Here is a 15,874-nt window from a genome sequence, read left to right as displayed (position 1 = left end):
TCACACACTGGTGATGCCAAGCTACATCGTAGCCATCCTGGGGCGCACTGACAGAGGCGAGGCTGCCGGACACTGGCGCCACCGGGCCCTCTGACGACCACCAGTAGGCAGCGGGTGAAGTGTCTTGCCCAAGGACACAACGGCCGAGCCGGGGCTCGAACCGGCAACTTTCCAATTACAAGACAAACTGCCAACTCTTGAACCACGATTGCCCAAGACTAAGAGGGGCAGAGGTTTTAGTTGTAGGATCTGGTGTAGAAACCCACTCCCTAACAACACAAGGCTGACGAGACCAGTAATTTTGACCATGGCCTTGGATTGCAGGACAGAACTGTCTTCTGCTGCTAGTCTGCTGCTGCTGCCTTGGAGGAAAAATAAATCTGTGTACCCTATTTTAAGTGTGGGTGTGTTGGTTTTCCTGATGGTCACCATTAAAACTTGTTGCTTTCTTGCACGCAGGCAAGTGACCCACTTAACGTGTTAATGAGCAGTTAAGCAGGTGCACCTAAGTTACCTGATTTTGGTCATTAGGCGTTTTAAAAAGTATTACTGCCATTTGTGGCTTTTTCTGGTGGTAAATTGAATTTATTTGCCACAGACAGTGACTAAATCCAATTTACTCCTAACCCCACTGGCCCTGACGTGAACCTACTTTTAAACTACAGTTAATGGTTATTTTGTCCAAATACAGTAATTACACTGTGTACGAATTTTTTAAACCACAGCTCCATGGTCCCAAAGTCCAACAACCCTACTGGCAACTTTTAATTGGAAAAGGGAGGAGAAGTCAAATGTATTATTATTCACATATTACACAGACTGTGCTGACTGGACAGGCTCAGTGCAGTTCCTGGATTATTTTCAAGCATCATTAAAGTTACAGCATGTAAACTCTCACCATTCTTATCTGTCCTTATTAAAGTCCATAAGCTGAACTACGGTAGCTCTGCTAACTCTGGTAATTCTGACTGTAAATCTTTCCTTAATCTCTTTATTTGCTATTTCGACACATGAAGTTACAAAAATGTACTTTGGTAGACAAAAAGAAAACCTTTGTAGACTTTTTGGAGTAACTTTTCATAATGTGGAACTTTAGTCTTGAATTTTCAAAAGTGAACTTTTGGCTTCTAGTTATGTTGCCACCGGAAATATTTTGTCAACACTGAGAAGTCAAATCATTAATGGTGTGTGGTCAGCCACAGGTGATGGTGTGGCTGTCTTAGTTCTCTTTCTGTACCAGAACTTTAAAAAACTGACCAGGAAGAACGTAACTATAATACTGAACCTGAAGTATGATCCTCCCACCAACCAAGCACGGCTTAGCAGCAAAAATACTCACACTTGACACCCTAGGGACCGTTTTGTGCCCCATTGAAACCCATTATAAACGCTATTTTTCACGGCAAAAAAATTACGGTCAAATCGATCGTGATCGGTAATGCTTCCGTTTCCGTTTGCAGTAGTGGCCTTAGAGTTGTAACTTTTTTATTTGTCCACCGGGTGGCGCCCTTGCTCCACATTTGACCCCGGGCTGGAAAACAGCGGGCTGCTTAAACAGACCTGCGGGAAACGAAGCCTCATTTCCGGCGTGCAGCAGCGCCTTCGCCCGCTGATCGGGCGGGACCATTTTCAGCCCCTAGGACCGTTTGAGGGTGCATTTTTTTTAAATCAACAGGAAATGACATATTTGTTGTGACGTGGTACCGGACGTGTGTGTTGGAAAAAGGGGTCCGACGCAACATGCCCCGGTGATCGTCGCGACTTATGCCGGGGAAAGACACTTCTTTCGGCTTAGAGGAGCAACATTGGCCGCCTGGAGACCATTTTCTGCTCCTGCAAAAAAAATAAAAGGCGATCGAAATGAAGGTTGGTGCCAATCTTTAGTACATCTAAAGGCCTAATTATAATAACAATCAAATATTACTTCAAATGTTTTTTTTTTTTTAATATTTCGTTTTGTTTTGGGGGGCTAAAAAAAACGGTGCGCTCATGTAATTAAACTGCGATTAAAAGGGTTAAAACCCCCGAAATATAATTAAAACTTTACATGAATATTTCAGGGAGAAGTAGTTTTAAAAGACTGGCTAATTTAAAGTGGAAAAAAATATGAATATATAATCTTTTTATAGTATTTTTCGGGCGTGGCAGAAAACGGTCCCCAGGGTGACAAACGTAAGTTTTTTAAAGTATGACGTGAGGGTTAAACTGTGCCAAAACCAACCCTTTGGTCTGATAAAGTATGTATTTTGTATTCACGCTTCTCTTATAAAGTAATTTGTGGCTGTCGTCAGTGAAAATTGCTCTCTAAATAAATATTATTTTATTTAAAGGAATTTGTGATATTGGCCAGGGTTTTCTCTTTGAAAACTCAGAAGGAGGTGACGAAGTCCAGCTGGCCACAGGATGTGGCATTAGGGCTCTAGGCCAGCCTGTTGATCACATCAGCAGCAGCATTTATGCTCTTTGACATCAGGTAAGCATATTGATATGCTACATGTTACACTTGAACATAAGTTAAAAGAGAGCCTCTGTTCCACAATTTGACTGTTATTGGATATCATTTTTAGCTTCCTGGCTTTTCATTACTTAACAATTTCTTTCCTGATTGTATTTTATTTATGTATTTTTTATTTGACCTTTCTCAACTTTAGTGCCAAACATGCTGAAATCTTCAAAGAGTTTGTGCAGTTCACTGACTCAGAGACTCTGAAGATACTCCAATACTGTGCAACCAGGTGGCTCAGCTTGCTGACTTGCATAAAGCGGGTGCTCAACCAGTGGGATGCACTGCAGGCCAGTATGAGGATGTGGAGAAGCCTGGTTAGGTGAAGATGCTGGCAGAGCATTTAACCAGCAAGAAGACAAAGTTCTTCTTCCAGGTTCTGAAGCCACTGGCAGAGTTCAAGGTTATGTTTCAGCTCAGCCAGCCCAGCAAAAGATAAACTTTAATAATTGTGATAATAAATAAAGCTGTTCTCATAATTTTTCAAAACTGATAATCCGTCTTGTGTTTCTAGGCTGAAGGAGTGATGGTCCATAGGCTACCCAAGGAGGGAGATGACCGGCCTGGTGAGAAGATTGATGGGAAGATTTCTCACTGCCAGCCTTATTGCTGACGTCCCACTGAAGGACATCAAGTTCATGGATGCCAGCCTACAGTTGCCAGGCAAAGAACTCTTTCTTGCAGTAGCTGCACAAAGCCTCTTGGAGGACAACATGGATGAACTTTACTCTTCTGTCCCAATGATGATCCAGTAAGCATTATGATTATTGTGTTGTCCAAATAAGCTTACCTCCTAAGAGCTAACTGACTGATAATCCATCATACAATGCCTGTAATCATTGATCCGATCATGTGTCACAAAGCAGTGAGAGACTTCTTTGTATCTGTGACCACAAAGATGATGACTGCATCCCCCCTCGACAACATCATCCTCCAAAGCCTGACCGTGTTGGATCCAGCGTCACGGCATCAATTTTCTCCAAACTCAGATACATCCCCTTTTTTAATTGATGGTGGTAGTTGTTTAATAATCAACTTCAGAAGTTACAGAGTATAATAATAGAGCAAGCAATTATATCTCCAGCTCACTTGTGCTTAATTTGCTCATTTTCATGTGCAGTCATAGAGCTAGGGAAAAGTCTGCTGCAGCTGCGGTTGGGCCTGGATAGACTTAGGGAAGAATTAGTGGAGTACCAGGTGCTTGGCAGGGAAGATCTTCTTCAGGAAGCAAGGATTGACAGGGTTTGGGCCATGCTAGGGAGAGATGGGAGATTCCAGACTCTGGTGCATTTGATGAAGGCACTATTGTGTGTGGCACACAGCAAGGCATCATCAGAGAGGGTGTTCAGCATGGTTAGAAAGATGGTGACACAGAATAGAACAAGGATGGACAATTCAACCCATAACTCACTTCTTCCAAGTAAATTAAATTTCACAGGTGCTGCCCACACCTGTGCTGCTTCAAGGGGTGTGCTTCTGGCTGCGAAGCATTGCAGCTTCAAATACAACCATGTGTAGAGGAGTGTTGATGTTATGGATATTGTTATAGTTAGGGACGAGTATCCCCAGTTCTGCTTATGTATATAACTGTATCAGTTGTTGTATAGGATGTTTCTGTTGAACCATCACTACCATCTGTTGCACAGGTACTGGACAGCTGTTTAATTTAACTTCTTTTGTCCGATAAATAAACACTGTAAAATTCAAGTGACTCACAGACCGGTAGGGGCTGGAGCGCTGGGTCAGGGTTAAGAGTAGAGTGCTTCATCACAGTGTTAAAATCAGATGCTGGAGAAGTTCATGGGGAAGTTTATTATACAATGATTTGATTTCAGTTCAGTACAGTTTTATTAATGCAGCACCATTTAACAACAACAGTCACTTCACACTTCACATCAAGGTCTAATGTTCATGTCTAAAAATATTCACTTGAAAAAAACCCTGTAAAGTAGCAGGGAGCTACAGAGAGTTTAAGGAGTCTAAAAGCAAAAATAAGCTCAGTGCAAAAAGTCGAGCAACACAACATGTACCATAAAAAGACAGAGTATTGCAGATAGATGTGAACTCTGTGGGAGGTGTAACCAGACAGACAAAGCGACTCACTGATCCAGTCACAGACTTATGACCTTCATGATCCAAGCAATTCAAATTCAGTCAAGTATGAGTGAAGCACCCCAAACACCTGATGCTTACCTATTTAACTGATTCCATTAAAGTGGAGATTGAATATCTTGTATATTTCCAATCTTTCTAAGCCCTCTTCTGTTCTGTGACTTCTCTCTTCCAGAGTGGGTTCCCCAGTGAATACTTTCACTTCTTCTTGAACTCAGTGGAAATGATGACTGTAGAATTAACCTCGCCTGTGGATGCTGTTATGTCCTGCAATCCAGATGAGAAGATGGTGTTGAACAAAGGCAGCTATGACTCCACCAGCTCCAGGTTCTCTAACCCAAGTTACTCTGAGCTTTGTAGCCTCCTCCTATCTCCTCACTGACTGCTGGGAATCTGAAGCCCTGTGCGGCTGACACGCCTTATGGCCCTGTTGGTACTCGGGGTGAAGGAATAAGCACAGAACAGGAACAACTGGTACACGTGTTATTGTTAGCTGTGCTCTTTTTATTCCAGCTGGTGAGGGATCCACAGCCTGTAGCAGCCTCACACACCTTTTATCACTGCCTCCTCCTCATGTCCTCGCAGGGCCTGTCTGCACACTGTTATATCATGAGTAATAATTGAAAAGAAGTCTATATACATAAAAAACGTGTGTGCGCACACACACAACTACATATGTGATATTTAGAGTCACGTTTAATTTAGATAAAGTAGTTTTTTAGCCTTAGACACAAACAGTGAAGGGCAGAAAGTGAGACCATTTTCACTAAGACAAGAATTCAAATGAACACTTATTTGTTTCTACTTTTGCAAGCTATAAAATTATGGCTCCTCTGACGAGACTCCTCTCTCCTGTCCCCAGGACAGTAAAAATCTTCATGAGTGAAGACGACATTGACTTTAGAGCTGGAATATAAAGTAGACCCCAATATTTCGCTTCACATAAACATCGTCATTTATTCCCTCTTACTGTGGCTGTTTTTCTTCCACCACGATAAAATCACACTTCATGCAGAGCTCTGTCTCTGAGGAAGAGTTTCCCATCTAAAAATCAGTTTTCTGCATTATTCTCTTGCTTATTACCCACCAGTCCAACATTGTTTGCAGCACTGTCGGACGCTGTTTAATTGTATTTATAATGCACACACAAAGAAGTGTGTGTGTTCCTTACAGAGAGTTACTTACTGGCACTACTCCCTGTGCCAGCTGCTCCTGAAAAAATACATTAAAAAAAACATAAGTACTTCCAACAAACATTGCTGCCCAGGTCAATGAAACTGACGGTGTAATAACTTCATGCCTCATCCCACACATACCCGGATCCTCCACCGCAGCTGGTGGTGATCCCGCTCCCCCGGTGCGGGCTGCCTCTCCCAGCCCTTGCGATACTGGTGATATCTGCAGACATGAGAAAAACCAGTGAGCAAACATGTAACTATCACATCAATGTGAATCTGATGGGTGTGATCACTGCAGCCTGGATCCCTGAAATGAAAATTCATGTGAGAGATTATCTAAAGTTTGTAGAAAGAAAAATCTTCATATTGGTGTTGTGGTTTATTGCTGACTTACATGACAACCCTTTAGCCGGGCTTGTCTGCTTCCCCCACAAAGAAAGAAGGAAAAAAAAAGGAACTTCTTCAACCGTTATTCACAGAAGAAGAAGTGAGCTAGAGCTTGAGAAAAAATGTTAGTCATTTAAATAGTGTCTTACAAACACTGCAAGACGCAGAGGCCAACCTAAACATTTAAAGTTTAAAAACATTACCTAGTCAGAGTCGCTGTCATCAAGTGAAAGGTTAAAAGGCCTTTCCCAGAAGTGTCTGACTCCAAAAGAACCTGAGGATGTTGGAGGGCAACAGAACGTGTCATCACTTACCTTGCACCTGTTTGCACTTACCTCTTCAGTGCAGATGTCTTCTCTGCTTCTCTTTGCTGAGGGGGTGAGAGCTGAGGTTGAAGGAGAAGGTTCATGAGAAGAGGGGGAGGATGAGAAAAGGATATACTCACCATACTCACCTTCACTGACATGCTGGGTATCAGAGTCATCCAGGATCCTGATGACCTCAGGAAGGCCTCCTTCTGCGGGACGCTCAACCACGTAGTCGAGACGACCTGTGAGGAAACAAGTTTAAAATAACATTAAGAATGTAACAAACATCAAGTGCTAAAGGAACAGAGCTACATCTGTTAGTTTGAGCAGATGATGAGAGAAACGCATTTTAGGCTACATTTATGTCAGACTGAATGACACTTCTACTTGTTCACATCATTAAGTGAAGCATCCATTTTTAATAGAAGAGCTTCAAATCACTGCAGCGCGGATCCCTGAAATGAGAATTCATGTGAGAGGTTTTCTAAAGTTTGTAGCAAGAAAAAATCTTCATATTGGTGTTGTGGTTTATTGCGTGGTTATGAGTTCCACGATGACCCTTTAGTTGGGCTTGTCTGCTTCCCCCACAAAGAAAGAAAAACAGAAAAAGAAGATATTACATGTTCAACAGTTATTAACAGAAGATAATGTGAAGGCTAATTTCAATAAACTACTGAATTCAAATCAGTTTTATTATTATCATATAGCTATAATATAGCACCAAATCACAACAACCGTCCCCTGTTGTTATATAAACATATTTGTAAATCACCTTGTTGGTTCCAAAGTTCATCCTTTTAGTTAGGGGCATTTTTATTGATTGAATGATAAAGATCTTATTCATATGTGAGTGTCTTGATGACACAAATACTTTAAGAAAGGTCAGGTACAAGGACTGAATGGAAATGAGTGAACAAGCAGCCAAGTCCAGTAAAAAGCCTGGAGAACTATTTGTATGAGATGTCATGGCTGAAGGCCAAACCAGATAAACGGATTCAATTGCAAATACAAACAGAGGCATTGGTAAATGTGATTACAAAACTTTATTTACAAACAGAAATAACACAACTAAAACTATATAAACAAATAAAAAACTATATACATAGAGCCGCGCCAGGAATCACTGTCCCGGGAGTCACTGTAACGAGAGGAGACAGGGTTCAGATTCAGCTTACTCGCTTGAGACTTAAGAACACATCACTATACAAGATTCATGTGAGAGATTATCTAAAGTTTGTTGGAAGAAAAATCTTCATATTAGTGTTGTGGTTTATTGCTGAGTTCCACGATGTGCTTTTGGTCAGGCTTGGTGTCTGCTTCCCCCACAAAGAAAGAAAAACAGAAAAAGAAGATATTACATAATTAGCAAGCGAATAATGCAGAAAACAGAGATTGGAGATGGGGAAACTGTTCTCTGAGTCCACTGAGAGAGAGCTGTGCAGGAAGTGTGAGTTTATCGTGGTGGAAACAAAACAGCAAAGGTAAGAGGGAATTAATGACGATATTTATCAAATGTGAAGAGGTCGGAGAGTGATGAAACCTATCAGGAGCCTCTAGAATCATAATTCAGCATTATTGCAGGTGTGAGTCTCAAACAGAAGTGGCAGTCCTTTTAATTTTTGATCCACTACGTTTTGTAACTTGACCACCGGGTCGGCTTTCTCTACCGAGGGGGGGATCACTGCAGCGCGGATCCCTGAAATAAAAATTCATGTGAGAGATTATCTAAAGTTTGTAGAAAGAAAAATCTTCATATTGGTGTTGTGGTTTATTGCTGACTTACACGACAACCCTTTAATCGGGCTTGTCTGCTTCCCCCACAAAGAAAGGAAAAAAAAATAAAGATATTACTTCTTCAACAGTTATTAACAGAAGATAATGTGAAGGCCAATTTCAATAAACTGCTGAATTCAAATCAGTTTTATTATCATCATATAGCTGTAATATAGCACCAAATCACAACAACAGTCCCCTGTTGTTATATAAACATATTTGTTATATAAACACAAATATATATATATATATATATATATATATATATATATATATATATATATATATATATATATATATATATATATATATATATATATATATATATAGCTGTACATTTGCATATGGTTTGATGTGTTACTCTATAAAAGCAAACATGTAACAAATTGTAAGGAAGAGTTTATGATGGATAGGGCCTAAACTGGAAGAAAAAGTGTGTTATTAAATATTGAAAAGGGGGCAGGATTAAATAAGATTATGCTTCTTCCTACTGCTTTTTGAACATTTAAGTTATTTATAATTATTATTTTGTTTTCCTTATATTTTGTATTTTTTGACTCTTTTTTTTCTGTTGTTGTTTTACTATTTTAACATGTTCAAAGTAAATATACAATACCAGCTGTTCACTGTCTATAATAAAGACAGTGAACAGTTAATAGTTAGTATTCCCATGTACTCATATTATATTATGATTATATTAATGTAGCACCAGGTTCTGTAAACTTGTAACAAAACTATCTGGTAGAAACTGAGTACATTTCAGAGCCCTCGGTACTTTGACTTAAATAAAGATGTTGAATCAGTACTTCACAGTACTTTAAATATCAAGCATTTTTAAATACTTCTTAAGTACAAGTATCTGCACTTCTTCATAAGGACAAAGTGTCAGTATTTTGTCGCCTCTGTTGACAGACAGTGTTAATCTCTCTGTTTTGTGTCACATGTCAGATCAATGTGGGGATATTTCACTTTTTCTGACACAGAACATAAAAGTGTTTATCTGCTTGGCTCCACTGATCTGAAAATGGGTTCGTTAAACACTTTTGTTCTTTCAAACAGTTTCAAAAATGCCTCCAAAGAGAAACGTACAGAACCTTTTGGTTTCCATTTCCTCATCTCTTCTAAAAGACAAATGACAGACGAGTGAAGTCAAATGAAATGGGTTTGATTCTTTCCTCTGACTTTTCTCTCTTAAAGACAAACAGCTGATGTGACAGTACTCACATCATTATTGAATGTTTTCAGTCCATAAATGCAATGATCAGATTGTCAGTGTTACACCTGTTACCACTTGTAACAGGTGTAACACTTGTACCACAGCTGTTCATTTTGCTGATGTTTTGATTCAAACTTGATCTTTATTTAAAGTGAAAACAGAGTTTCTGATGAATTGTGTTGTAACAACTGTTGTTGTGCAAGATGCTGCAGAAACACTGAAAAGCACCACAATAAACCAACTCTGCCAACCACAAGTGTAATATGTGTAGTATGTAACACACACAGAGCAACCCTCTGATGTCTTTTCTAAAGCTGCCGTGTGTATTAACCAGTTTGCATTTTCAATATTCATGTGTAACTTGATAATCTGCAAACGTGCATTTGTTGAATTTGTCTGCAATAAAAAGTCGAATCTGTCTCGTCATGCTTCTTCTGTCAATATCAAGAGACGGGCAGAGCTCTATTCTCTACTCTATGCTATCAAGGTTATTATGTACACTGTGTTTAGTCAGCAGATCATACGGGCACCTACACACACATTTAAACTATAATGAATATGCAAAGAAGATAACCAGGAATTAGCTTTCACAGTTCATGTGTGCTTTTCTCAGCACTCGTGGTTCAGACCACGCTCATCTTTAACTCTGACCTCATTTTGAGCTCAGCTCTAATTCTGTAAAGTGTTGTGAGTCCATCTCACACACTTGTATCACATCAAAAACATTTGTTCACAGATTGAAAAAGGCTTCCTGCCACAGAGAGCATCTCCTGGATGACTAAGACGTTGTAAAGAATATCAGACACGCTGTCACTGCTGGTAAAACTGCAGGATTGCTGTCTTGAAGTTTTATCCACTTGCATCTGGTTAACCATGTATGCAAATAAGGAGGAAGATGAGAGGGTGTCATTTTTTAACACTTCACTTCTGTATCTTAAAGACTGTGCTGAGTCGACTTCTGCTTTACAGAAAGGACTGTCAGTTATCTACTTGCATTTTAACGGCTCACACAGAGCAATGAGAGGAGCAGCTATGAGTGTAATAACAGCAGTCAGTGGATTTGTTCTCCTCACTGTGACAGGTTGGTCTGCTGTGAGTAATTCTACTTTGAGTAACCAAATGTGACAGAAAATATAATTCAGACACTGATTTGTTTTCAGGTGAATGTATTTTTCTTCCATCTGTAAAATGATGCTGTGTGAAACATCGTCTGTCCTTACAGCTCTGCAGCTCCAGCCTTCTGTCTCCATTCTTGAATGTTTTTCTTTGCACTGTTAACACTCAGCAGTTCAGAGTTTTCCAGTCTAATCATTTTATCTGCGTTTTATTCCAGTGCCATAAATCTGGACACTAATGATGTTTGGGTGAAAGACCCAATAATTTAGTCTAATTATTATAAATCATCTGTCGTCTTAGATTCACAGAATCTATTTGTTGTGTTTCAGTGGATTTCCTCAGGATGAACATGGCCGACGTTTATCAGTGTGAACTGTTTGTTCCTCTTTTTGTTTTCATGCTGACAAAACCCAGACTAGCAGTCTCACTTCACCTCTTTCCTTTTTTCTTTCTCTACATAAAGACCAAATTGTAAAGTCATGGCTGCCATTGACTAAGTGATAGTGACACTACAGCCACTTCAAGCTGCTCTGTAAAATGAATGAGTCATTTAACGTTTAACAAAACTTTATCTGTGAAATGGAAGTTTTTAGCTCGTTACACAGAAAAGCCAACATGTAACGTCCCCATATGAGAACATGTCTCTGTGTCTGTGTTTGTGTCCTTCTTTGTGGTTCTGCTGAAGTGTCTCTATGTGTCAGTGTGTCTCTTGTTATATAAGTGTCATTGGGTGTAATTTATCCTAGAAGTTCCTTGTGTAAGAAATTGTTAATTCCATAGACTACATTTTTACTTTTTATTCTTTACCCTTTAAATCAGAATGAGGTCCAACTACTTTTATCTGTTTTATTTATTTATTATTTTACTTTCTTTTTAAAATCCTGTCCTGTTCTCCTATGTTTTCCATTTTATTTCTGTTTATTGTGCTTCATTTTGGTCAGCAGTGGATATTTTAAGTGTGTGCTAGAACTCAATTTGACTAAACTACCAAAATACTCCATTAGGCTTATTTTGGGTCTAACCACTGCTCTTCAGTAGTGCTTAGAGTACTACAGTAGTGATTAGTGCCTTCCTGTTTTGGAGTGTTTCTGAGTTAATAATTGATTATCTACCCTTTAATAACAAAAACTCTGATACTGACTGTGTAAGAATCTATATCATTGCAGTGACGGGCATGTCACTGCAACCCCCTCTGGCTTTTGCTCCACGGCTGCGGGGTGACCCTTGGGCTCTCCTCAGCTCTTTCATGGACAGTGGCACAGTTGTCCCTCCAGTTAATGTCCCATTAAAAGAGCCATAAATGTAATAAAAAGAGTACTTTAGGACCATGGTTGCCTCGATTTTTATTTCTTTCTTCTTCTTTGTGGTTCCGTTCGTCGCCACTCTGCCCGTGTAACCAGTATGTAAGAAAAATAACAAAAGATGGCCAATTTTAGAAACTTAAGGAATGATAGGAGCCAAGAGGATGGGTAACCACAAGGAAAACACAACCACAAGATGTTGAAACTGCATCTCGTTGTATTAAAATATTGTAGGCTTTCAACCCAACGATAACTTACTTTTATACAAGTTTATACAATTATTCAAAATTTAGTTGTGCTTTATTTTTTTTGTTTCTTTTTCTGATTTTGAAGATTTTAGACTGAAATACATTAAACTACATGAGCAATAATTCCAACAAAGGTTTCTACTCTTATGTGTTTGTTACTGTTACACGTGCTTCTCCTCTCCCATGTCCTCTCCTGTCTCCATCATCAGTGCTAACCATCTCCATGCTGCCTTCACTCTCATACGATGGCTGAAATATGTTTAAATTAATTTCAAGCTCATCTTACCTTGTGCACAGAGCAACAGTGGGTCAATGCAGTCAACTCTAGCAGCCTGTAACTTCTACACATTTACCTTTATCATCAGCAAATCATTTTTCATTATAGTTTGTTTTATTCTAACATTAAGTGAGAGTCTAATTATCTGTCCAAATGACAACAGTAACTGCAGGTTCTCATAACACTCGGTCTACAAAGCAGCTGCTCTCACTCAGTTCCTGCCGTCTAATGTGAAGATCAGATGAATCTTTAGCTGAAAATAAAAACCTGCAAACTTTGTTTTCCATGACATGAAGCTGAAAATGTAGCCTACAGAAAAATACTAATCCAAATGAGTCTGTTTAATTTTTGTTAATCTAACTTTATTTTTTGTTATGATGTGCTCTGTGTTACAGTCGTTCTGGGTCAGTATGGCTGGGGAGTGACTTACACTTCTACTCAGATCTGTGCTGTAAAAGGATCCACAGTGGAGATACGCTGCACCTTCACATACCCATCGACTATAAATGGAATAAGAGTTGACAAAAAATTCTGGTTCATCAGAGACGAAAATAAGGAACCTGTGGATCTGAAAACAGAGTCAGAGTACAGAGATCGTGTTCAGTATCAGTGTGAAGACAACGACTGCACTCTGAGAATCTCAGATCTCAGAGAGAGCGACTCAGCTGAGTACAAGTTCAGATTCATAACAAACGATCCAAGAGGGAAATATTCTGGTGTACCTGGAGTCACTTTGACTGTCACAGGTAACATGTTCATCCACTCGTTTACTATTTTAAATCCAAGTGTTTGCTGTGAGTGTGTTTGTGTGTTTTATCTGAATGTTGTCAGCTGAGCTTAATGTTCTTTATTTACTAATGGGCAGATCTGCAGGTGCAGGTGAGCAGATCAGCTGTCAGAGGTGATTTTAAGTCAGCAGATCTGAAGTGTGAGAGCAGTTGTCCTGATAATCTCTCCTACATCTGGTACAAGAATGAACAGATCATCACAGGACAAACATCTAATCTTCTTCTAAACTACCTGGATCCTACAAACAGGATTTCCTGTGCTGTCAGAGGATATGAGAACTTCCACTCTCCTTCAGTGGGTGAGTTTATGCTTTAACATAATGCCATGTTGTGGAGCCATGTGGCAAATGAGCTGTAGATTTTATAGGTTTTCATAAGGGTAACACTACTGGTTTGTATTTTCTGTTGATCACACAACCTGTGTAGTCGGAGCTCATAAATAGTTATCCTACACTGAGGTCACTGAAGGGAGGAGACCTTTCTCATGGGCTTATACTGAGGCCTTATCACATCGTTTTCATTTCTGTCCTCGGATGTTGTGACTCTGACTAATATCCAACTCTCTCTGTCTCACAGTGGTGAAGGATGTCTGGGATGTGACTTACACTTCTACTCAGGTCTGTGCCTTCAAAGGAGCAACAGCAGAAATACGCTGCACCTTCAGATACCCATCGACTATAGATAGGACAAATACAGAAGTTGTCCAAAAATTCTGGTTCATCACACACAAAAATAATGAGCCTGTGGACCTGAAAACAGATCCAGAGTATTCAGGTCGAATTCAGTATCAGTGTGAAAACAATGACTGCACTCTGAGAATCACAGACCTGAGAGAGAGCGACTCAGCTGAGTACAAGTTCAGATTCATAACAAACGATCCAAGAGGGAAATATTCTGGATCACCTGGAGTCACTTTGACTGTCACAGATAAAATAATTTTCAGTGGAAGTAACTTTAAACATTTATAAGCTTTTCAGCTGTCTGTATGTTGAGAGTTTGTTTTAATATAATATCTGTTGTTTGCTCCCAGGTCCACAGCTCCAGGTACATGTGAGGAGATCAACAGTAAACTCTTATTCTAACTGGAAAGAGCTGACATGTCACAACAACTGTCAGCTACCTGATCAATCTTCCTACATCTGGTACAGGAATGGACACAAACTTTCATCAGACGAACAATATTTACACCTCAACACATTTGATTCTGCAGACAGTTTTCACTGTGCTGTGAAAGGATATGAGCAATTCCCTTCTCCAACAGTGTGTGAGTTCACTACTTTTTGTTTCATTAAGAGAATTATATTTAATTTTTCTTTATTTACGTGAATGTGTCTGTATGTTAGTTTTAGTCAGAGGCCTTTCTTTTGGGAGGTTTACAATGTTTTCTTTTTAGAATATAAATTTCTAAAATTTGGTTTTGTTGTGATTCTTATGTTTCCTCCTCCAGATGCTCCAAAGCTTCCCTCTGTGTCAGTGAGTCCCTCTGCTGAGATAGTGGAGGGCAGTTCAGTGAATCTGACCTGTAGCAGTGATGCTAACCCAGCACCTAGTTACACCTGGTACAAGGAGGATGTCATCAACCCTCTCAGTTACCAAAACCAACATGTTTTCAGCTCCATCCTGCCCTCTGACTCTGGAAAGTATTACTGTACAGCTGATAATGACCTGGGACAAAAGAGATCTGAAAGCAGAAACATTGATGTGAAATGTGAGTAAAATAAATATATTTTTAAGTACATTGTCTTAGTTTAGGATGTGGTATGTTTTCTGTGTTCTGATGAGTTGCAAAACAATATATTGTATTTGTATTTTATTTATATTTTACACAATTTTGTCACACTTTTTTGGACTAAAGGTTATTTAGGATTTTTTTATTTGTTCTGTGAATGTCTTTTAATAAATATAACACATCAATGTACTCTTTTACGTATGTAACTTAGTTTTTTCATTAACAGTGTGTGTGTAAGACACTGATAATTTACATTAAACTCTTATATATTAACAGATGCTCCAAAGCTTCCCTCTGTGTCAGTGAGTCCCTCTGCTGAGATAGTGGAGGACAGTTCAGTCACTCTGACCTGTAGCAGTGATGCTAACCCAGCAGCTAGTTACACCTGGTACAAGGACAACAAAGTACTGGCAACAGGACAAAAGAATGTTTATCACTTTATCTCCATTAAATTGGAGAACAGTGGGAATTATTCCTGCAAGTCTGAGAATCAGTATGGACAGAAGAACTCTACGTCTCTATCCATAGATGTTCAATGTTAGTCTTTTTTCAGTGCAGATCTCTAAAAAAATAACACTTGGTAACATTAATAGAATGTAATTATATACATGTTTTTTATTTAATGTTTGCTAGATGCTCCAAAGCTTCCCTCTGTGTCAGTGAGTCCCTCTGCTGAGATAGTGGAGGGCAGTTCAGTCACTCTGACCTGTAGCAGTGATGCTAATCCAGCAGCTACTTACACCTGGTACAAGGAGGATGTCATCAACCCTCTCAGTTACCAAAACCAACATGTTTTCAGCTCCATCCTGCCCTCTGACTCTGGAAAGTATTACTGTACAGCTGATAATGACCTGGGACAAAAGAGATCTGAAAGCAGAAACATTGATGTGAAATGTGAGTAAAATAAATATATTTTTAAGTACATTGTCTTAGTTTAG

General features: G+C 39.4%; 2 protein-coding genes across 2 annotated transcripts in view; one reads left to right on the top strand and one right to left on the bottom strand.

Moving 5' to 3' along the window:
• Positions 1–15,874, bottom strand: part of LOC146667512 (uncharacterized) — a 66,126-nt gene that overhangs the window by 24,656 nt on the left and 25,596 nt on the right. The gene's annotated exons all lie outside the window — the stretch shown is intronic.
• Positions 10,434–15,838, top strand: LOC146667513 (B-cell receptor CD22-like). Its single transcript, XM_085408400.1, has 8 exons — positions 10,434–10,558; positions 12,815–13,165; positions 13,285–13,506; positions 13,784–14,149; positions 14,238–14,471; positions 14,655–14,915; positions 15,213–15,473; positions 15,570–15,838. Exons 1-8 carry the CDS (start codon positions 10,495–10,497, stop codon positions 15,836–15,838), a joined length of 2,028 nt encoding a protein of 675 aa, XP_085264526.1. The 5' UTR covers positions 10,434–10,494.

Source organism: Rhamphochromis longiceps, linkage group LG6, assembly GCF_057381845.1.
Source record: "Rhamphochromis longiceps isolate RC_006_pf linkage group LG6, R_longiceps_female_GT1.1, whole genome shotgun sequence".
Classification (NCBI taxonomy): domain Eukaryota; kingdom Metazoa; phylum Chordata; class Actinopteri; order Cichliformes; family Cichlidae; genus Rhamphochromis; species Rhamphochromis longiceps.
Note: the sequence above shows the minus strand (reverse complement) of the source record. Positions and strands in the feature narration are given on the sequence as shown.